The sequence below is a fragment of the Botryllus schlosseri genome, chromosome 15, assembly GCF_051294905.1.
Source record: "Botryllus schlosseri isolate E-star chromosome 15, Bs_hap1, whole genome shotgun sequence".
NCBI lineage: Eukaryota > Metazoa > Chordata > Ascidiacea > Stolidobranchia > Styelidae > Botryllus > Botryllus schlosseri.
The window spans coordinates 16,420,626-16,445,581 of record NC_137250.1 but is presented as its reverse complement, the minus strand read 5'-3'; the positions used below and the strand labels follow the sequence as shown (position 1 = coordinate 16,445,581).

The 24,956-nt window shown below is 40.8% G+C and overlaps 2 protein-coding genes and 1 long non-coding RNA gene across 4 annotated transcripts; 2 read left to right on the top strand and 1 right to left on the bottom strand.

Annotated features, from left to right (window-relative positions):
* The first annotated feature begins 8,719 nt into the window (after positions 1-8,719).
* LOC145457524 (uncharacterized) lies at positions 8,720-12,008 on the top strand. Its single transcript, XM_080335747.1, has 4 exons — positions 8,720-8,751; positions 9,648-9,823; positions 9,888-10,040; positions 11,491-12,008. The coding sequence occupies exons 1-4, from the start codon at positions 8,735-8,737 to the stop codon at positions 11,637-11,639; spliced, it is 495 nt and encodes a 164-aa protein (XP_080191873.1). The 5' UTR covers positions 8,720-8,734; the 3' UTR covers positions 11,640-12,008.
* LOC145457523 (uncharacterized) lies at positions 8,721-22,791 on the bottom strand. 2 transcript variants are annotated; one of them, XM_080335746.1, is made up of 3 exons: positions 22,530-22,751; positions 19,924-20,076; positions 8,721-9,274 (listed from the first exon to the last, which is right to left on the bottom strand). In XM_080335746.1, exons 1-3 carry the CDS (start codon positions 22,708-22,710, stop codon positions 9,237-9,239), a joined length of 372 nt encoding a protein of 123 aa, XP_080191872.1. In that variant the 5' UTR covers positions 22,711-22,751; the 3' UTR covers positions 8,721-9,236. The 2 variants fall into 2 exon arrangements, with proteins under 2 accessions (XP_080191872.1, XP_080191871.1); XM_080335745.1 differs by lacking the exon at positions 8,721-9,274 and adding an exon at positions 17,003-17,416 and having other exon boundaries at positions 22,530-22,791.
* Positions 14,181-15,222, top strand: LOC145457531 (uncharacterized). The gene is made up of 2 exons (XR_013920916.1): positions 14,181-14,497; positions 15,122-15,222. It is a non-coding gene; the product is annotated as an uncharacterized LOC145457531 (long non-coding RNA).
* Positions 22,792-24,956: the final 2,165 nt, after the last annotated feature.

The following is a 24,956-nucleotide window of genomic DNA, read 5'->3' as shown; positions in this document are numbered from 1 at the left end:
ACCTTGAAGTTTACATTAAATACGACTTATTCCTTATATAGGTGGATAAATACACGAATAATGTATCGATTGTGTAATCTGGCGCGTCCAGCAGCCTACTTCCTTTTCCCATATCAGGCCCGCCGACCGGAGAAGTTGCCCACCCCTGAACTAGAATAATTACTTCCCAATGAAACCGACGCCAATGTCCCAATTTCCATCCACCTGACTATCGTATCTTACACTAGTCGACACTCTACGGTTACTTCGTAGAATTTACCAATCCACCGTTTTCCTCTCTATATAACGTCTCGGCGCGAGTGCGCTGAGACTGTATGATAAGGAATGTTTATATTGAAGTGAATTTGTTGCTCAGATTCATGATTTTGAGCGTGATTGTTTGTTTGTCTACTACCTATACATGTAACTGACAACCGTTATCGGACACTAAACTCCTATCTGGCGAAGTGAAGGAACTTGTTTATTCTGGCTAATACTGTGCACGACGGCACGGTGTTAGTAATCTATATTATCACAATGCCATATCAATAATAATAATCATAATCAGTGTCTCTCTAATATTGTTTTCATCCGCTAAAGACACACATTTTTGGCAGGATCAGGATTGGAGCCAGATTCATATTTTTTCGGATGCGGCCGGAGTCGAATCGGACCCGGATCACACTTTTTTGATATGGTCAGAATCGTTCTTGAGGCTATTCTGAGGAGCATGGCTGTTGTAACTATACCAATTACGCGCGAGTAGCCGGCAATATGAACCTCTGTTCAACTCAAAACTTTGAAGTTTTATTGTCATGTTTTTGTTGTTGTTGTTGTTGTCACATTCAATTTATAGCATGAACCCGCACCATATAATCTACTGTTTTTAAAGTTTACTAGAAATAAGTACTCGTAGATGATTATTACTATATATCGGACCGGATAGGGATCATTTCAAGAATCCGACCTAGGAGTCGGACCGGATCCGGACCAGCGAATTCAAGAAACAGGATCGGAGTCGGACCAGAATTTTTCGATACATCCGCACTATAGATCGAGGTGTGGATCGAAGCCGGAGTGGATATACGACCACATTTTTTTCATTTTTGGGCCGGATTGGAACCCGATTCATTGTTTTCCTGATACAGTCGGGGTTCGCCCCGCGCTACGATGCGATACACCAATACACAATGCGATGTAATAAACAGATGGGAGGATGACGAAGCAAACATGAAGGGTATCTCAATACAACATCCACCTCGGACTAATGTCCGATGTAACTGCAATGTTCGAACTTGATCTTTCTGGTATCTTACTTTTTTCCTTGCTCTTTTCATCCGTTAACCTTGTATCCGTCTTTCACCTGATCGTTGTTTGCTGCATGTTGTTATTTCGTGAACTATCGACTCCTATATAGAGGTGGTCAGTAACGAATTACTTCTACTTTTTCGAAGTACTCAAGTAGTTTTCCTCTACTTCTGGTTCTTACTCGAGTAGATCTTTTTTACGCTACTTCTACTTCGTAATATTTTGTGAACTAATTACTTACTTTTCGCTATTTTCAGTTTGTCAAGTAGAAGTAGATTAATCCTCCCATAAGAAAGATAGCCTAAGGAATTTCAGGGCTGTTTTCACGTAGTCCAAACATTTAATTTTCATAAAAGTCATGTAATACCCAGAATTTTCGTTGCGCTTCGCGCACAGTAGATATGATGTGAGAATTGTGTTTTAACGAAAGTATCGCTGAATATAATTTAGACACCGGGCTGTGTGGTTCCGTTCACACCGCATTGTCACCTATACAAAATATTTCATCACAGTAAGTGTGGCCTCCCATTACGTTTGAAACTATCGTTTCGCACTTTAGCAATAACCTATTTTACCTAGCAGCCCATGACGTGCCCTAATCTGGAAAAGTGGACTGACTTTTTTCAACGTTAGACCTGTTTTAGCAGACCACCGTTGAAACTTTCTGAACAGTGGACATGAAATCTATTTTCCGCTTTTAGAAGTAGTGTTTTTATTTTTCTTTCAATTAGGAGTATTATACGTTGAGTTCTAATCATAGTTTCAGTTCTATTGTCTAAAAAACATACATGTTGAAGTATAAAAGCAAGTCTTACACTTTCCGAAAATAAAGCTATATACTATATGGCATTTGTACGATTTGCCATAATTTTAATTAACGCATACTAATCGCGCAATATGTTAAAGCCGTATCCGACACAACTTCTCCGTATTGCTCTTCGACTGAACTAGGGACATTAGAATACGGGGGAGGGCGCCATGCCATGATATTCTCTAAAACGGGGTGTTGGAGTAAACAAAGAAATAGCAGTGCATTCCATATCTATACTATCATTTACATCCAAAGGAAATGGACGACTGCTTATTCTGTCAAAAATTGACACCTCCTGGGATGCATCAATATGAATCAAGCTTTCTACACCTTCCGCATACGTCAATTTGCAGCTTTTGACAGTCCATGCAAACGAATTACGATCGTTTTCCAAACTACTTACTTACATTAGTAGAGTTAAAGTCAGTCAATTCTACTTCTACTTCGACTAGTTTTAGGTTCCTTATGAAAGAAGTACTTCTACTTGTACTTGAGTAGATTTTTTCGTCACTACTTCTACTTGAGTAGCTTTCTTGACTACTTTGACCACCTCTGCCTAATCAAAGGATTTTGGAATCACCTAAACCAGTGCTTTTCAACCTGTGGGATTGTACCCACTTGTGCGAATGAGAAAAATTGCAGTGCGAATGGTGCGGATGAAATCCGAATGAAAGTGGATGAAAATCATAAAGAAATAACGGCACTTCTTCGATGGCAGTCAGAGATCGAAAAGTGTTCACCATGATCACCAATGAATGTTTTCCATGAACACGAACAAAAATTTATAAACGTCAAAATATATTGTTTTTGCGTTTAGAGAGGGTTAGGGTCAAAGTTGGGTTTAGGGTATCCCAAGATTAGGGTTGGAGTATTAGCAGGTCGTGTTATTTTTGGCATTTCAGGAGCCAGATGCCAAAACTGCCAAAAATAAAAATCGAAAAATGCCAAAAATAAGTTGTTTTTGGCAGTTTTGGCATATGCCAAAATAACATGGCCGGAGTATTAGGGTGGGAGGGGGATATTAGGGTTGGGGTTAGGGGGATATTAGGGTTGTGGGAGGGGGGTATTAGGGTTGCGGAAGGGGGATATTAGGGTAGCGGGACGGCGATATTAGGGTTGTGGAAGGGGGATATTAGGGTTGGGGTTAGGGGGATATCAGGATTGCGGAAGGAGGGATATTAGTGTTGGGGTTAGGGGGATATTAGGGTTGCGGGAGGGAGATGTTAGGGTTGTGGGAGGGGGGATATTTGGGTTGCAGGAGGGGGATATACGGGTTGCGGGAGGGAGGATATTAGGGTTAGGGTAGGGGATATTAGGATTAGGGGAGAGGGAGATTGGAGGTGGGGTTGGGTATCCCAAGATTAGGGTTGGGGAAGGGGGGATATTAGGTTCGGGGTGTTGGAGGTGTGTTAGGTTCAATATTGGGGTTAGATTACCCCTAACCGGGGTTTAACCCACCTCCAATCTCCCATTCCCCTAACCCTCACCCACAGCCCTAATATCCCCCTAACCCCAGCCCTTATACCCCCTCCCACAACCATAATACCCCCCTAACCCCAACCCTAATATCCCTCCTTTCGCAATCCTGATATCCCGCCTCCCCCAACCCTAGTATCCCCCTCCCTCAACCCTAATATCCCCCTCCCGCTACCCTAATATCCCCCTCCCGCAACCCTAATATACTCCCTCCCACAACCCTAATATCCCCCCTCCCGCAACCCTAATATCCCCCTTCCCTAATCTTGGGATACCCAACCCCAACTTTGACCCTAACCCACTTCCAATCTCCCTTTCCCCCACCCTAATACCACCCACCCCAACCTAATATCCGTCTCTCCAAAGCAGTGATTCCCAAGTGCGGCCCCGAGGGCCGCATGCGGCCCCCAGATAGCCTTCTTGCGGCCCCCAAAGTAATTTAGGAAATCGATTTATGACAAAAAATAAAATTTATATTTATAAAACACTCTTGCTTGGCTAGGCCTCAGTAGTTTTTAATTATAGAATTATAGGCTAGTTGTGAGTATAGATTGCTAACGTTATGTCATTGCTGTTTCGATGCAATCTGCCCAAACTTTCCACTTGAGCGGGCAGTAGCTATAGATATAAATATAGGCATTGATAACTTTCAAAACCGTAGGAAAATCCTGAAAAAAATGGTTGTGCCGACTTGATGTATATTAGTCGAATTTGCCCTTATATGTAACCAAAATTCTCAAAAAAGAAGACAAAATCACAATAAAAGAAGATATTTGGGCGTCCTACGAGGACACTTTAAAGAAAAAACGAAAAATAGCACAATAAATCATCTTTAAAGATGACGTATGGTAGCCTAACCCTAAGATAACTAGATGTGCAACACGTGACTCGCGGTTGAATACGCCGAAATGCATACTGCTTAGCCGGCTAAAAGCAGCATAATTAGTAGTCCTATAGTCAGGGCCGTCAGGGCTGTCGCACCCTAAACCCCCAAATTGAGGGGGGCGAGCTCGAAGGGGGCACAAAATTATGTCGTGAGTTAGCATAAATTATAGAGTATTTTTTTGAAAATCTATGCAACTTTTTCAAAAAATTTTCGCGCATTACGCGATTTCAATTCAGCACATATCTTGAGTATTGGGTACTCTCCACCCCCCCCCCCAAAAAAATACGCAAGATTTATAGAAATGGGCATATCAGCGTTGGTCATGACCGCACCACAACGCACCCAGACATATAAAGTTTTAGGCCATGTAACATGTGACTCCAATAAGTGTGTCAGAACGATCGGCAGCGAGAAAGCCTTGCCGTAAAGGACTCTTTTTATGCTGACCAAAAACTTTGAAATATCAGAAAATTCGGTATATATACAAAATACATACAGGTTTAATTGCTAGTGAATAAATACCAATCTTAAATCGTGTGATCTTTCAGTTTAGTAGGTGTGGGCAATTCTACATTTTTTGATATAGCAGACAGGAGGTCACGAAATAACATCATGTAAGTAAAGAAGTCATACCTAGGGGTCCGCCCGCCCGCCCGAAGATGTTTAATTTTACGGAGTCTGCAGTTTCAAAGACACTTTTCTCACTCAGCTCTACCGGTAAATCTGATTACGTGGGCAAAGAGGACAACCATGCAATTCCCGATCTTATTCAACGATTTTATCATGAATCATCGAAATATTCGCGCTTCGCGCTGTCTCACTAACCTGTACAACTCTAATTTCGTGGAAAAACGAACAACGTGATGCGGGTTCAGTTTATCCCCCTATTGGAGCTTGGGGTCCTGACGAAGTGCTGTTACATTCCTGCCATTCCTGTCTCCGGACATGTTTTATTATACTATTGAGGGGGCCAATACCTTTTCAAACACACCTCACTCAGCTCTACCGGTAAATCAGTTTACGTGAACAGAGACAGGATGAAAATTGATAGCAATACATGCAATTCCCGATCATATTGACTGATTCAGTCATGAAATCAAAAAAATTTCTCGCGCTTCGCGCGTTTAGGTCATGAAAACTGATTCACTCAACGGACACCCAATGCAGCAGATAGGTAGCGGTAAACAGTGTACAGTTTTGAAATCTCGTCAGGGCAATAAAAATACTCCGAAATAGCCACGATGACTGTTTGGGTCCGTTTCGTAGCCGTAGTATTCGTGCGGCCCCGACCGTACTTTGAAATTCTGAATTTGGCCCTCACGCCGAAAAAGTTTGGGAACCACTGCTCCAAAGGCACAAAAAAAAACAATTTATTTTGACGTTTATAAATTTTTGTTCGTGTTCATGGAAAACATTTATTGGTGATCATGGTGAACACTTTTCGATCTCTGACTGCCATCGAAGAAGTGCCGAAATAACTATTAATATATAATTGTTACTTTTTCTGACGTGAGATAATTCAAATAACCATAATACCACTGATAAAATACGGTACCAGCTAACCTTGGCCAAAAACGACCTTCTCTGGTTGGCCAAAACTTTCGATATGAATATGCTGCGTCGTCGAAAGGGTCGGTAGTCGGCACCGCATAATCTGAGTAGACAGTAGTGCAAATGCGACGCGCAGAGTAATTTAATTCACCCCAATTTGAAGTAGCGTGCCTTAGACTTGTTTCGTAGAGCTGTGTTGGATTGGGTACAATTAGCGTGTGCGCGTTTTTTATGTCATACATGTCCGTAAAATTACAGTATAGGCTACAATTATACTATTAAAAAGGCATTCTGTTTCATGTGTGACGCTCGGGTCTCGAGATGCCACTAAAACTCAGATTTCTTCGTGATTTAAAAAGCTGTTTTAAGGTTATTGAACTGTTATGAACTTTGAAGTTCGATTGAGCTCAAGAGGCGAACACACGGTATCGCGACTCGCTTTGCCCTTTTCATTTACTCGCGAGACAGGAAATGGTAACTTGAAAATAAAAACAGACAAATTGTAGCAACGTATCATACGGTCTACTCTTCTGGATAACTTTGGAGCTTATTTTCCAAGCCATCAGGTAGGCCTAGGCTTACCATACGTCCCGTTTTAGGCGGGACAGTCCCGCTTTTTAACGTCTTGTCCCGGCGTCCCGACCAGTCAGCCAAACGTCCCGCTTTTTAAGGCCGTAGGGTATAGGCTTACCATACGTCCTCTTTTTTGAAAACTTAGGTCAGATTTAGAGCAAATTGCGAGTGATATAGTCATCCACTTGGCAATATGGAGAGAAAAACGGTATTTTGAGATCTGAGCGGAAAGATGACCTTTTTTTAGTCAACCGATCACAAAGTGGGAAAAATTCACCGGTTTATGAGAATTCTTCTCCGGTTTTGCAAGTCGTAAATTTCTGAAAAAGTGTCCCCCTTTTAGATTTCCAAAATATGGTAAGCCTAGGTAGGCCTCAACACAAACATGTGGGTTTTTCACCCTTTCGACGAATTGCAGCCTCTGTGTCATCTCTTAGAACGATTTCTATCAGAAAGCATTTTCACGCAGTGAAACACGCTCTATTTTGGATAGGAGTACTGGATGGTTCTTATAAAGACCGGGCCATCCAACCACTAGTAGACGCTCTTGTATAAAATCCAGCAACTTATTTGGTCGAGAAGGGTTTTAGTTCACTATAGTTGAAATCAAAACGAGGGAAAAGAGTTGTCATGTTAACTAGAAACGTTGGGGCCTAAGCTGGTTGCCTATTTGTTGCACATTTGAACAAAATGTCAGGTATCTTTGTCTTCTTTTTGTATAACAATTTTCGGTTGGTTTGTGCGAATGAAATTTATTTTGCAAAAAAACGCGTATGGTACTCAAAAAGGCTGAAAAGCACTGGCCTAAGCGTACCGGACTACACTAAAAGAAAACCTCTTTTGCGAGAAGCACACGATTCCATGTTATTTACATTTCTTCACGGGTTGCATCATTTCCCTCTGCGGTTGGCATATGTACTGTGGATGTCAGATTACCAGGACAAGACTATTCGGCACCGGCTATTTAGGCGCCTATATGATCATTGAACATGGACAATGGTCATATAAATCGATATTGGAGGTCTCCGCCAACATGAGGTGGTCGTTCTCGGCAATGGTTTTCTAGCCGCCGATGTATTTGGCAGCACACTTCGCGGAGTCTCATGGTCGAAATTTCACATGCCGTGGTGCGTCGAGGTGCGGTAATGGCCTTTCCTTTCCTCAAATTGAAATACTGGGGGCGGGTACCCAATATCCACATTAGAATGAAAACACGAAGCGACACTAAAGCGCGGAAAATATATCGAGTTTGATAATTCTACGTGAAAATATTGTATATTTCATGTTGATTTACGAACTAATTTTGGGGTCATTTCGAGCTCGCCGCCCCAATTGGTTTGGGGTGCGGCGGTTACGGTCCTGCAAGTAGGGATTGTAGGATCTACAAACCATAATATATATGTATAGGTAGGTAGACGTGTTAATCGTACAGTCCTGCATTTACTTGGAATTGGTATTGCTTGCTACGTCGTAAGTTCGTGCCCACGTTAGTGTTTAATAGACGAATCAGAACCATTCAGGAGTTAGCACCTTCTCAAACAATAATTTCCAACGATGAATAGTACAGTCATAAAATAAGCTCATATCGACCCATAGAAACAAATGAGTGTAGCTTCATAGTTTCGGATGTTTGACCGATGGGGATGGACTGCGACTCGATGAATTCCAACATATGCCAGCATTGATATGAACTAAAATAAACGTGAATAAAGTATTTGCTCTGGAAGATTTGTGCGTTAGGCGTCGACTAATGTGCTTTTATCAACGTAACAATAGGGGACACCAAAATAATCGAGATGTCGAACGGTCAACAATCGACGAAAGAACTCACTAAGGTCAAGACACCTTTGCAAAGTATTCCTAGTATAACGAGAAGCTTAGGTGTAATGAATAGTCCAACATAAATAGATTCATGCAAATAATCTGGAGATCTATAGACTATAGAGAAAATCATTCAATCTTTCACACCACTGAAGTCCGGTAAGGATCAGGTGACGACCAGAATAGCGGGTTCTTCATAAACTGTGGACACCTCTATATGGCCAGACAGTAGCTTTGCAAGCGGTTCTCAGTATAGTGATGAGGTTTCGTGTGGGGTAATCTACAATAGAAACATGTAGGCCCATTTACAATTTTCCAACTACGGAAGTATGTGCGGTGGTAACAAGTAAGATATTGCTATATAGGCTAATCGTAGTGAATATTGTAACTGACTTTTAAAGGGTAGGTAACATGTTTACCGTGTGTCCGCGTTGAAAAGAGTGCTTTCAAACAAGCGAGGGTAGAATGGCGTGGGTAAAACGAATCACTGATCCGAAATTAATTCAAACCAATTATTCGTGTACTGTGGTTCGAATCAGGCACGCCGAATCGAATCAACAGCAATAGTCGCATTGAGGGTGCTAATGGTAGTTTGTAATCGGACAAAGAAATTTTGTTGATAACAGTGATTTATAACCATTCGCTGACTTCTGCGAGGGAACTCGCGTTCCGAGAACAATTTCAACTAAAATCTATAGAGTATCCAAGAACGTCAATTGCTTTAGCAGTCAACAAGCTCATTCAAAAATCATGGCCATGTGCTCATTCATCCTAGTGAGGTTTCCGAGATGCCATACCACGAGCGGAAACGATGAACGTGAAGTTTCGATGTTACGGATAATTCTCATAAGTATATTGGGCGACGGAACCTGAATTGAAATTTAATAAATATATTCACATCATGGTCACGGTTTTATCGATCATTCCTATCTAATACCGAATACTGTGCAAGCATATTTTCTGTACCACCATCACTGCCGTGTGTTATGTATTTTGGTTGGATGAAAATAAAGACTCTCTCTCTCTTTCACATCATGATAACCAAAACCGGGGTATGCCTAAGTTTCAGATAGAATTAGAAATGGATGCAAGGGACGTACTGGTGTACAGTAGGCCTACACTCGCGTGAGCGAAGCAGTTTCCGGTACGATATCATAAGAGTTTGCACCCGCGCCATACCGATTACGAAATCGAAAGCTAATTATACCTTTTGATCCGATCGAACCATTGTTCTGTGTATAGATTGATCTGTTCCAAATCTGATAACGTAATGGGCGTCGGTCACATCATAGGTATTGTCTTTTTCGTCGCTGCCTTGGCGACCAACATTATCGCAATCGCCACTCCGGGGTGGCTGTACAGCGCTAACGCTGCCGTCGGATTATTTCAGGGTCTAACGGGATCAACTGCGGTTGAAAGTAAGTACTTCACTCCTGCAACTTCCTGGTACGAACAGAACTAACACGGTTTTTCATCCGTCAGTTGTCCGCGCTGCCGCAGAAAATGCCGCCTTCGCGTTCAGCATCATCGCGGACGTCTTGCTGGTTGTTGCTATCGTGGCGGCCGCCGTCGCATCTGCTACGGATCCAGTCGGCTTGGTCGAGAAGTTAGCTGGCGTCATGGGAATTTTAGCTGGTGAGGTTACCAATGCACTATGGAAAATCACGTTATTTGCTGCCACAGTCAAAGTGAGATTGCAACAGTACAGGGGCTCTTAACCTTCACTAACCCGCGGAACACTTACGCTAATCCTCAAGCCTTTGCGGAACCCCAAATTTTCGATGAGTCATAAAAACAAAAATCTAACACAATCCACCCCCACCACGCCTGCATACGCCATTGTACGCGACGCACCACCACAGCAGATGCAATTCGACTACTAATCAGGCCTAATTACCTGTAACCTATGCTGGCAAAGACTGACGTATCATCACAAATCATATTGTCTCTTGATCTTCGCGGGACCCCTGAAAATGGTTTGCGGGACCCTAGTGTTCCGTGGAACACCGGTTAAGAAACACTGCAATGGTACCTATATTGCGTCATAAAAGGTGAATGTTACTATATATCTCATTTTTCATATATTGGAGGTCACAAACAATAAACACATGCATTAACAAGCGGCCTGTTTTCAAACATTTGTGTTTGGAATTATATTCATTATAAGCACAATCCATAGCTGCAAGTCGGCGTCCCAGGCATAACCCGTGTAAACATCGGGCGGATGTCAAATAACCATTGACGTAGAGCCCCGTGCACACAATAATACCGATGTGGCTACATAACTTGATTTTACTGCGAATGCAATGTCCATTAGGGTTGTCCATAATTTGGAAAATCTCAAAAATGATGTATATCCATGACTCATTCTATAGATTATAGCAAACTTCTTGAGCTATTACAAGCACATAATCAGCAAGCCGTCGTGATCATTCAAGCATAGCTGATTAACAAATTAAGCGCCATAATTTCGTGATTACTAGTCTTCTCGCCGTTCTATGGCCGCTGATACGCCCACTCTATGGCATCTACGTTGAATCGCTTTTAGACAAATCTTAACGACTTTCCTGTGAGCTTATTGCAGGCTCATTGACGTTATTTGAAATCTATAAAATGAGACATGGATACGGATCGATTTTGAAACTTTCCAAATTATGGACAACCCTAACGTCCATATATCGACCTGAATTTCACACGATTACCCAAGTTATATAAACTCAGTACAAGCTGAATCACTCCGGAATCCAAATTCTACAAACTCTATAAGGTGTGAAGCCAGCGTGTGGTTGAAGACAACAAAGGGTGCAACCACATCTATCGGACCTACCAGGACCACCATATACTGACAGACGATAATATGTATTTCTGAGTGATACGATATCACTATTACATTCCCACATTAACAGTGCATGGTCGTTGAAAATACGCTGTCTTAATAAAGATAGTAATTAGAATAACAGATTTTAAGTGCACGGAGATTTTAACGTAGGTTCTGAAATAAGTAGGCTATCTCGTGTCTCGTTTCAACAATCATATAGAGAAGCACATTCAGCGATTGCCATTGATTCTAGGTTATCTTTTGCAGGTGTTTCCATCATGATCGGCATGGCGGTTTATACAGGACTGCGAATAGCAGCAGTTGACTTCTTTTTGATATCATGGGGATATAGCTTCGCTCTCGGGTGGGCTTCTTTCTGCCTGGCATTGATTGGAGGAATTGTTGCCTTGATTTAGTCTTTATGATATTTCGATATGTAGTCCATATATACTTTCCTTAATTTAATCAATTATGCAATCACTTTTTCCAAAAAGTGTAGACATGAGGACGAACATAGGTGCTTGGATTCGCACAGTTTATCGGATGCTATTTCTTTAATTAACTTTTTATGACCGGAATAAATATAAGAGGCCTTCACACTCTTAAAATAATTTACTCTTTACATTCTCTTTTTATTTACCATATATGTTATATATGCTCTCTTCAATATTGTCATAACTATAGTAGTGTCTTTACCGTGTTCCCATTGCGCAAATTATATGCTGTATGCTATACCGCGGAAGCACTGTAAAATCGCCAACACGAAACCAATGTCTCCCCTAGAAGTCGACCGCAACTTATGGCTCGATAAGACGGCGGCAAAACAGATGATGACAACAACAATAACTATTATTATATATTACCGGATAAAAAAATTATATATTAAGGGATAAAAAAAGAGAGAGTGTTTCATGGTACTCAACCAAACCGCGAGACCTCTGACTGGAAGGAGGATATAAGGTTTTAGAAGCCATGGAAAATCTCATATAGATATAATACTCCTAGCGGCTGCTAAAGCGGACCTACCATTCACTAAGTTTGTGCGGGGCGGAGTCAGCATTGTGAAAAAGATTAACAGCATGAAGATATATGTACGAAGTTATATGGAACAGGGTTGTAACCAAGTCACATGGTTCCGAGTCACGAGTCAATCTTACTTTTGTGGTTTTGACTCGAGTCGAGTCGAGTCATTTTCAATTCATCAATGACTCGAGTCCGAGTCCAAGTCACCGTTTAAAGGGTCAAGTCCGAGTCATAGTGTTATGACTCGAGTCGAGTCCAAGTCACAGTATTGAAGTCATGTTCAGCTCATGTTTTCAATCCTGCTTGGGTGATATCGAATTCCTAGCTTGGCAAACACGCTCATTTTCTCCCAATCAGAGTTTTGGCACGTGTTTCTTTAGGCAGTTAACGGACAGTTCCTGGCCTCATTTACCGATGCTACAGATAACTTCACTAAGTTAGAACGTAAAATCAAATATCTGTCTTGTCAGTCTGATACATCACCAATTCAAGCATTCATGCAGTTTTTATGATAAGCACATCGACGATAGCTCATAAATTGCTGATAGATAACCAACGAATTCACGGAGATGCCAGCTGATAGAGAATCAGCAGATGCATGTTTATGTAGAGGTATTTACACCAAGCCAGCATGCTGTAAAAGCGTGCATGCAGCGATGTGCATTGTGCAGTGACAAAAAACAGATACCTTTTGATATTACTTAAGGTTTTCCCAATTACATTACAGACTACATCGCAGCATCAGCATTGGAGAAATAATTGTACAATGGGGCTGTTCGAAAACATTTTTTCAAGTTTACCGGCTACTCCTTAAAATTGTTAGATTGCCCGAAAAAAATCAAATTTGGCTCAATTTCAACCAGTAGAAAGCAATGCTATGAAAGAAAATTTTAGATTAATTACAAATAGAGATTTTCGACTTTTACCGGCTATCTCATGATATTGTTACATTGTGTAAAAATATGATTCATAGCAAATTCCAACTAGAAGAAATGAAGTTATTAGAGTAGAATATTTTGGATATGAAAAAATAGTCGGCTTACTACTACTATGTAAATATATTATATGAAAGAATTTCTCACTAAAAATACTTCATTTATTTTCAAATCCAAAATTTTCTCCTATCATATCATTGATTCTTCTTTTTAAAATTGAGCTAGATTCAATGTTCTTTTTATGCAACGTAATCAATTAGCCACCGAGTAAAACAAAAAAGAAGTTACTTTTGAACAGTCCTATTCTACAAACATCATGCAGCATTAGCCATTCATTATTACTCACGTGCACAATGCATATACCTAACAAAACCTCAAACAGACAGGTGGTATTGTGTGTTTTCACAGACAACATATCACATCAATGATGAGTTACACTTTAAAAATACCAAAGTGGAAAGGAGATCCTCAGATATATTAGAGCGGCATGGCCTTAGAATAAATCCAGCTCTACTGAATACACGTTGCACTGGTGCACAAGACTAGATGCAGGAATTAATAAGCATTTTTGAACCATAGTGAAGAGCAGGGCCGGCCAACCAGTGGCCCGCGGGCCACATGTGGCCCGCGAGGTAATTTCCGAAATTAGTAATATTATCAAAAATGAGTTGCATGAATCGTGAACTTGCAAAGCCAACCAAAAATTTGATTAGTCTGGCCGCAACACTTGAGATGTTTGTTTGTTGGTTTTCGGGTATTCATGGTGTTTGTCGACTACTATGGTCATTTACACCAGGCCGATATTCTTCTTATTTTCCGTAGCTGCCGACTTATAGCACGTCCCACCTCTAGGCTTTTGTAAGACACCGCTGACGCGGATGAGGTGGCGAGTAGGAGCCTAGGTAAACCTCCATCACTTAGATATCGGAATTCGGAAGTCGACCTCGGTCGGACTCGAACCCGCATCCATTGGTGATGATTGGTGATTGGTGATTGAGATGTGATGATCAAAATATCAGTTCCGACGCATTGGCAGATCCGTGAGCCACTCAAATTTTGGTAAATCTTCGTACACTACAATAAAGCAGGATAATTTGCGATAGATTAATCAAAAGTAAAAATTTTCTACACGCTTCGCGCAACATGTTGTCACTTGATTTCTTGCTTTTAATATTGTTACACCTTTGTGAAAATGAATGAACTCCTAATGTATCAGATTGAGTCTAGCTATATTCGCGATTACTAGACAAAGCGTCGTTCAGCATATGCGACCTTGTGTATACGCTTGCAGAAAGACCGCCGACTATGAAACCATAGTGTCCTATATGGTGTCGACACAAGCAAATCTCACGGCTCAGTGAAATTGTATCACGTCACAATTTCCATTTGGCTACAGGCAATTTGACGGTCATTTTTGACCGGCTTGCCGAACATTAAATTTGGTAAAACTGGTATCAATCGAAAGCTGACTCTGCACTGATTACGAAAATATAAATTTTATTCCGCTCGCGGCCCTGGAGCCCCCACAATCAGTCTCGAATTTTTCATTGTTATGGAGATTGGCATTGGGACGCAACAATGCTGTCTGGCGAAACGAGAGATTTTCGCCAGACAGCATTGTTGCGTCCCAATACCAATCTCTCGTTTCGCCAGACAGCATTGTTGCGTCCCAATGCCAATCTCCATAACGATGAAAAATGCGAGGCTGATTGTGGGGGTTCCAGGGCCGCGAGCGGAATAAAATTTATATTTTCGTAATCAGTGCAGAGTAGTCAGCTTTCGATTGATACCAGTTTTACCAAATTTAATGCTCGGCAAGCCGGTAAAAAATGACCGTCAAATTGCCTGTAGCCAAATGGAAATTGTTACGTGATACAATTTCACTGAGCCGTGAGATTTGCTTGTGTCGACACCATATACATCCCTATGATGAAACCTAGGCACAAAATGAGTGACGCATATTGGTCGAAGCTTTCGATATCGATATGTTCAGGCGCCGAATAATCCACACCTTGAAAACTGAGCCCAGTGATATACAGCAGGCCCGCAATATAGTCAAATGACAATGATATTGACCTATGAACTTCGAAAAATTTTCGCGCTTGGCGCGGCTAGTGGCCCCCGCAATAGTTCGTCAAGCGAATGTGGCCCTTTGGCTGTAAAGGTTGGCCACCCCTGGTGAAGAGCATAGGATACTCATTATTTCGAGTCGCCCGAAATTGCAAAGAATCATCGCTTTCAAATCTACACATAAGCTTATCGGTCTCTTCCAATTACTTGACTATCTGAGTCATTGCGTTGGCTCCAATTGAACTTTGCTTCGATTGTTTGCTTGTATAATTGAAAAGTCCTAAATACTTTGATTGCGGAGGATCTAGTACCTCTTCGTCTGATGATTTTGTACCTTGGCTGGTGATCCTCTATGAATGAGTGTCAGGCCCAGTCATCATCAAATCGATTATTTTCTGCCGCAGTGCAATTCGGGATTGTTCTGAGTAATTTAGATCCATAAGCTAATGGAAAGCAAATTTCGGATCGAACACGCATGATGTGAAGAAGATGGTTTCACCTAACGGTTTGGGATTACCGATAGGCCAATCCAAAGACCAATCAGTTGTGATCATGTTCACATTTACAAACACCACTGCAAAACGCTTTAAAATAGAATTTTTCAATGCTTCCACTAATGCGCGCAAGTAATTGACAGTGATAGCGTGCTTAATTGAATGGTTGTAGAGTGAGAGAGAGAGCAGGGTTGGTAGTTGGTACTACCCTGATTGGCATTGGGACTCAGCAATGCTATCTGGCGAAACGAGAGAGTAGCTCAAGAGCAAAAGAGCCAGAGAGCATTATTGCGTCCCAATGCCGATCTCAAAAACAATGAAAAATTCGAGAGGCTGGTTGTGGGGGCTCCAGGGCCACGAGCGGAATAACATTTATGTTTTCGTAATCAGTGCAGAGTCACCTTTCGATTGATACCCGTTTTACCAAATTTAATGCTCGCCAAGCCGGTCGAAAATGACCTTCAAATTGCCTGTAGCCAAATCGAAATTGTGACGTGAATCAATTTCTGAGGCGTGAGATTTGGTTGTGTCGACGCCATATAAGACACTATGGTACCATTGTCTGTTGTTTTTGCGGCGGCATATCTGATATCAGACGAGTGCAACGAAAGCAGTGGTGACAAATAGCGATGTCGGCACAATTCGTCAGATGTGTTGAACTAGCCATTACGATTCGCAAATCTATTCATCTTCAAGTCATATAAAATAAGCCGAGTCATTGACTTGGGTCGAGTCATGCGTAATGACTCGAGTACAAGTCGAGTCAATCCAAATATTGACTCGAGTCGAGTCGAGTCATTTTCCCATTTCAAGAAAATGACTCGAGTCAAGTCGAGTCACAAAAAAAACGTGACTCGAGTCTGACTCGAGTCGAGTCATGACTCGAGTCATTACAACCCTGATATGGAAATTAAAATATACGGTCCGCAGATAGGGGCCTCCATATAGATATGTTAGCTGTATATCTATATATGCAAGGAGTCAAGCTAAGGAGCAAATCAGAGCAGTCAGAGGTGTGGCGAGATATAGCGTAATGGTATAATCCACAGCTACAACACCGATGAGTTGTGGGCTTGAGTCCGACCGAAGTCGACTCCAGTGTGGAAGATTTACCTAGGCTCCTCCTCGCTCAAAGCATAGAAGTGGGCCGTGCTACAAGTCGGCAGTTACGAAATCAAAAATAACGAGTATCGGCCTGGTGTAAATGACCATTGTAGTGGACAAAGACAATGAATGCCACAAACAACACCAGTGCAGTCAGAGGTCGATGCATTTTATTTCATTATTTTATTCTCTGCTCCACAATCAACTTGAAGCAGTTTCATACTGCAGAAGTGCATGATAACACACGGGATAAATTATGATATACGATGGCGTGTAGTAGCTTACTCAAGTCTCGAATTCATCGCACTAGGCTTGAAAGCGTATACTTTTAACGATCCCCCTTTCTTTATCACTTCATGATTTCTCTGCGACACTGGAACTAGTCGCTTCATTTCGAAGTATTAGCCATTGAATGCATGCCGTAGCTTATAACGCTACCGATGACCGCCAAGCACCACGAGAACCAGGCGAACGCGTAGCTGTAGCCCCACAGCGCTCGCAACTTCTTCACGGAGTTCTGGTCCCATTTAATTGTGAAGCAAATTAGGCCGACCAATATGTGAAGTGCTGAAAGATGGACATCAACATCAATAAATTACACTGGTCAACACTTATTTTTAGGCAAAAAAAGTAAGAATGGTTTTGGGGGCTCTGAAGGGCGCTGATTCAGAAAATGACCCAAGTTTTTTCAAATTGACTCTTGTTGTGGAGATAACCCATGGGGCTATTTTGACCAAAATCTCCCATTTTCGCGGTAATGACTAGATATAAAATCGGCCCAGTCGTACTATAAAGTTTAGAAATTCAATCTGCTTGTTTTTTTACACACAGAACACTATTTTAAATCAAAATGCAGCGACAGCACTATATTTAGGGGTCATTGATTTATCATAGTTACAGACTTTCATGGATATCATGTACATAATCGAACTCCAGTCATGTATATAAGTATTTACCTAGATACTCAAATAACGTGGCATTAATTCAATCAGTTTTACGTCAACCACCTATAATAAATTTGAAATAATCAGTTGGAATATAATATTATTGATATATTTTAAATCACAGTTGCTTTTTGTTCGATTTTTGCCTGTAAGCTATTTAGTGCAGTTTCTCAAAAAGATCCGGCAATGGTCTGGCATAATATATTCAATTGTTCATCTCATTTGCGCGGATATTTTTCTTCTGTTGTTCTGATGTCTAGGTAGGACCTCTCCGCTTGCTAATCAACAAGATGATCAGTAAATATATCAAGATGACCGAACAGGAAGTGAACTTTTATGCTGATGTTTGTGCTCAAGTTTTCGATACAGGTACGAATTTTCGGACCTACTGTTTGTAGTAGTTGGATGCTTTGTGATCATCTAAAAGTTTTATTTACTACATCTTGGGGAAAATTACATGCAGTGAACTCCTTCCTGATGTGAAATTGGAATCTTTCATCGGTATTCGAATATACCAGATACCAGATTTAAGCTTCTCGTTTAATAGGGTTACTAGGTATACCCACTTTGCTGACTCAGTGGAAAATTATCCATTTACCAGTCAAAAGAAATGAGACGCATATGAGTATTGTAGTTATGCCTTACAAGGACAAATTTTATAGTTTTATACTCCTCTTTAATCTTGGTAGAATGACCAATTAATACAGTAGAATATGTATGCATGTGTGCAAAAGTACAATTTTTAGGCTTGACAAACTGCTTTTTTGACAAACAAATATTTCGCATTATGTCATGTTAATATTGATAGAATGACTGATGAATGACATAAGGGTTCTTCATAGTCAATTAGCTATTTATGCGCAGTGTAAAATTAGAAAAAACTACGTTTTTCTTCCTACCATGTGAAATATTTAAGGGTAAATACAGTAATTTTGGGCTTTTTGAGGGGCATAAATATCTTCTGACAAAGAGCCAATCTCACAAAACTAATGTGATATTCGAAATTAGCAACCTCAAAACCCCCAGAAACGGCTCTCAGATGTCTGCCTAAAAAAAATCATTCTGTTGACCAGTGTTATCATTGCAATTGATTCAGAGATGGCCCTTATAGGAATATATTTCTACTGAACGTGGCCTGAAGCAATGGCATCGTGTTGTACTCAGTGTAACAGCAGCCACGTCTCGGTTGTGGCTCTGCGACAGGGGCAGCAAAATAAAGCAGCACACAGTTGACACGGGACGTAGAGATAGACTTTTTAGAGTTAGCTGTGGAAATTGGCAGATTTAAGAGGCTGGTGCGACGCAGTGACACCACGTTTGATCGTAATCCTACTGCGTTTGATGTTTCTCAATGGTTAGCTGAATCACATAGTTACTTAATTCGACACCATATTTATGCTTCTGTCTGCAACCATGTCTTACTATTGGTGTTTCAATTGCGAGCTGTGAGAGGAGTTTCTCGAAGCTCAAAATGATAAAGTCGGATTTACGTTCTACCATGAATGACGATCGGCTCTCAGCTCTATCGATTCTTTCTTTTGAAAGATACTACGTTCAAAAACTTGATTTTTAAAATATTATCGCAGAATTTGCTTCAGCGAAAGCTCGAAAAGTTCAATTTTGAGGCGGCTATTGATCTTGTATTTGCCCACTACATTTGTTCACCCTTTTTTGACTTTTATTTTTGCTGTAATTCTTATAAAGTGAGGCTTATTTCGCAAACAATATAGAACTTCTGACTGAGACGAGGCGCATTATTTGTAATTATTTTTGTTGAAAAGATTGGTTGAGCACGAAACTATATTTTGAACGGAAGAAGGGGTGGCGGCATATGCTATGCTAAGTGTTCACGTCACAGGCTGCACTGAACAACTATTTCTTTTTTCCACGCCAAAAGGATCGCGATCGCTGAGAAATATTTATAAACCAAAGTGTTGTGGTTGGACAACCATTCTCCTTCTTATCATCGAATATATTCGGTCTGTTTGGAAATCACCTCTCCGGTAGTATTGATGATATACTACCACATTCTATCTATACTTGAATAGCTTAGATGGCTATTTTAGCCCCCTTTTGTTGTCAGTTCATTCAGGCCGCGGCATGACTCTCGGATGACTTCATATCACGTACCTCCAATCACGCCCAGGTAACCGCCTAGTTTTCCAAGAAATCGCTTTGCGTTTTGTGTGTGTCCGTAAATCGACGCTATAACAGCGGTAACAAGCACGATATCCCCAACCAGACTGAATATCAGCAGGACAAGCTCAGTCGGTTCCAGATGAACTATAAAAACGAAAAATAACGATTTATTAACATATTTCTGATTTTCCAAAGGAAATATGCCATTGCCCGACAAGAGGGACTTGTCAAGCCATATGTTGACAATATTCACTTTCAATAACAAATGGACATGCAAGTTCAAACTTGAGACGGAGTGAAGATCTCAACTAGAGGTCGACCGATATTGATTTTTACAGGCCGATACCAATACCGATATATCGGCTCACTCACAAGGCCGATACCGATATCATATGCCGATATTAATATGGAAAGAGCAGAGAATAATTTCACCAAAAATATTATATATTAGGCAAGATGACAGTCGTCCATGCCACAGAAAGCTGAACAACAAACGAGAAAACTGAAATTGAGTTATTGCTTAATTGTGCACATTCGATGAAATTTGGGATAACCCGAAAAGCAAAATATGATACAGAATTGCAGATCAGTCCAGAAAAGGTAGATTGCAATGCAGGAAGCATAGTTTCTCTGCATGCTCACCCAGCTAAACTCGTCCTGCAAGGGAAAATCTGTCATATATCGCCCTTTGCGTCGTCGATTGCTTGAGATTAAGAACACGGAGCATTGAATTTCCGAAATTTTTGAATTTTTTTAAAATATAAAATATCGGCCGCGATATCGGCCTTCATAGGCCGATATCGATAATCCGGAAAGCTCTAAATATCGGCCTCGATAATCGGTCGACCTCTAGTCTCAACCCCTATAGTTTATGGCAGAGTTTCTCAACCTTTTGTCTTTACGGACCCCCGCGGACCCCCAAAGCTTAACTTCAACTTTATCTCTATTATCGTGCACCAATCACCTGTCCTGTGCAAATATGCTCGTGATAGAAAACAATAAAATAAGCATTCTTGAAAATAACATCATAGCCTGCTATTTATGTAGAAATTGAGAAGACGTTTTCAAAGCTAATTCTGTAGCTAAATTTCTTTTTTGCGGTCGTGTCTTTAAAATCCGCGTTGTCTATTTGATATGGACGACTGCCGAAAATCCATTTCCACAAAAATAGGTGCTGGCGCCGAATATAATAATAACGGGCAACGCTTCTGACGACACCTTCGGGTACCATCACAACATATATGACATCAAAATTGAGGAATAGATTGTTAGTGAACATATAACGTCCAGCATAGTATTTTCTATCCAGCCGCTCATCTTGAAGTTATTCTGGAAAAGCGTTTATGTATACCACAGGAGAAAATGGATTTTTGCAACCAAATTTATTCCATAACCCTGAAAAATACGTATCTAAACAGCAATATGCTGGTATGAGTAGGCAATTGGCAATTTGGCAATTAAAATGAGTTTACACAGTAGACTATTTCATCATTTATGTTACTTATGAAGTTTTAGCGCTTATGAAGCGAAATTTTCCCGTGATTCTCGTGATACAAAATAGGTTATCAACCATTTTGCAAATTTAGGGGATTCGCGGACCCCTGGAAATGTTTCGCGTACTTCTAGGAGTCAGCGGAACCGGCGGTTAAAAACCACTGGTTCGATAATATATTCATAATTATTTCTGAAGCTTTTCGGCTGACTCTCATCAGAGGATGCCGTCAGCAATAACGCGAGCATTAAAACATAGTGTCCTATATGGTGTCGACACAGGATACTCACGCCTCAGTGAAATTGTATCACGTCACAAATTTCCATTTGGCTACAGGCAATTTGACGGTCATTTTTGACCGGCTTGCCGAGCATTAAATTTAGTAAAACGGGTATCAATCGAAAGCTGACTCTACACTGATTACGAAATTATAAATTTTATTTCGCTCGTGGCCCTGGAACTCCCACAATCAGCCTCGAATTTTTCATTGTTATGGAGATTGGCATTGGGACGTAGCAATGCTGTCTGGCGAAACGAGAGAGTAGCTCAAGAGAAAAAGAGCCAGACACCATTGTTGCGTCCCAATGCCAATCTCCATAACAATGAAAAATTCGAGGCTGATTGTGGGAGTTCTAGGGCCACGAGCGAAATAAAATTTATATTTTCGTAATTACTTCGAAAACTGAGCGACACAGATCCTGTGTGATGGTGAAAGACCATTACTTCAAAAATTGCATCTGTTTCCACCGCTATTAGTGTTTTTGCATTAGTCTCGAAGATGCATCTTGCAATTTTAGCATCTGTCAACGACTGTTGGTTTATGCAAGTGCGTGACACATCCTTTTAATTTACCATCAAATGCTGCTCGCTTTAGCACTTCTCAGATCCTTCCATTTTTGCTTCTATGGTTATAGTATTTGCAATTGGGTAGAAATTAGGGAACTGCTTCTACTTGTACATTTGAGTACCAACAATGACTAGTTTGATCAGTGCTCTGTCGAAAATTCAAAACCTAGCAACAGCGATCCACTACAATTCATCGTACTTTTTAGTCAGTCACCCAAAAACACACTTCGTAGGTTTATACTCTGTTTGTATAACTCACCGTACGAAGTAGCGTTGCCAGAGAATTGCAAAAATAGTCCCTGCGATAGGCCGTCAGCTACCTCTTTTCCGTTGAATTTTCCCCCAGCGTCATATAACCAACCAGGCGTGAAAACACAGACAAGGTTTAAGCATAAGGACAAAGTTAATATTCCTGCCCCGATAATTCGATGGTTACCCATACGTCTTTACCATGTCTCTCGAATGGAGAATTAGGAGCTATATGTCAACAATGGAATGGATATATGAGTTGTGAATCAGTCCATAGAGAACAGTTGGTCGCAGCTGTGTATTATTGTATATAAATAGATCAACCACATGCGACACCAAGTATATAGGTAACAATTCACATAACATTACGTGCATGAATAATGGTGATACCGTGGGGGTTATGACGCATTATATGATAATTGACTCCCAATAGCCCCTCTAATGATATTTTAACTGCCATCGAGAATACAGTAGGGTGTGTAAAACGAATTTAGATTCGCGTTCAAACATCCCCGAGACCTAGAGCTCAAACTCGTGATAATAAAGCTCTCCATAAATGAATCGTTCAGCTTCAAACCTCGTGTTTGAACAACCACAGTGTTGTTGAAATGTGTGTATGAACTTAAGTTCTAGTTCAAACGTGTTCGCACATACGGTACTATTTTATTTGCCTCAGATCACGCACTGGGCGGTGGGGGAGTGATAGATTGGTGACTAGGAATGATTCCGATACATGAAACGCATGGTATGAGTTTTCAACACGACAAATTGGTTTAATTCTCATCATACCTGTGTATATACCGTACTTTTAATCGTAGGTATATTTGCGTGTGGAGTTTGTTACCAGAATACCAACTCCCTTTCAGTCGCCATTGTGACGTAGTCTGTTGAGCGTCGGTACCGTGTCATAACTTACCGTAACTAATCCACGTACTTTACAAGACACAGTTCCTCATTGGCTGACAGCTATCTAGATTTACTTCCCTGCCTTAATCGTATCGAGAACACGCAACGGCGAAGAAATTTGGCAAAGGGTTACGAAGCGAGACACGTAGGGTTGCATTTAAAACAAAAATCAAGGTAAAACAAATATGTATGAAACATGATCCCATAGTTTAAAATATGTTTGCTATTGTTTTTTATTTGTTTTTAAGCCATGCCACGGATCTTCAATTGTGGCATCACAATGGATTGACACTGACGATTGAAAATATAGGGTAAAGACGACCAAAAAAGGCTTCCGATCCATATCTTAAAAGGACGAAAAATATCTTTGACCTAGACTACATCATTATGTAGCATTTTTACGGTCGATCATCAGAACATCCATTCCGTGCGAATGATCTACATCAGTGTTTTCCAACATTTTGTGACTCATCGCCCCCGTATGAAGCTGAACACAAATTTTCGTCCCCCCATATTTACGGATCCGAAAAGAGTACATATAAAAAGGTTTTCGCGTCTAGTTGCCGTTGAGTTGACGTTTGTCTAGTCGATTTTCGCATCATATGCAAATTAAGCGGACCTCACATGCATTCTTGGCCGTATTAAATACACCGGCCTATATCTCAATAGACGTTCGAACATTTTCGTCCCCTTTTGAATTTCCGCCCCCTTGTTTGTCAAAATCGCACACTTATAGCCTAAGTTGATTGGGAACCAGTATTCTATATCGAATACGTCGACCATATCGGGAACTCATCGTCTTTAGGGTCATAATACGTGTTTTTATCGAAACTATTTACGCACAATTTAAACAATATTTATTTTTTAAAACAGCAGTGATCACTGGATTGGAATGGTACAGCTCGTGAAGACATTTTGACTGTAGCTTGGATACGGTGACTCCATACGAAAATCGCTGCTGCTAAAATGCTTTTTTTTCACGATTTCAACTTTAATTCGAGACCACATCATATTTATAGAGCAGGGCCCCTTTATATGCCATATGACTGTGATGCGTTGCAGAGAGGATATAGGTGGAAGTGTGGGGAGTGGTAGCTAATTCGTCATCATCGTCCAATCGTTAACAACCTATCGCCTATTACGTTTGTTGACATCATCCGTTCATTCCTGGCTAAAAATACGCGAAGGTGTTCTCAATTCCTGCTCTATCATTGCACAATGTACGAACATCTGACGTCGATTAGACATCGTCTCTTATGACACAGTTTGTCGAAACGTGACAGTGAATAAGTCTTCAGTATTGACTTAACTGTAGAATCCACGCTGTACAATGACGGAAGTGGGTATTGGGTATAGTAAAATCTGAATGATCCGTGATCTCACTGATCACGAGAATAACATGAACAATACGGATGTTTTTTCAAGGAGGTTGAATGACAATGGGACGTATTTGAACAATTCAAGTTTGGTCTCATTTCAATTATCCTATTTATTGTAGAAAGCTATTGATGGAATTGTACAATTAGGCGTA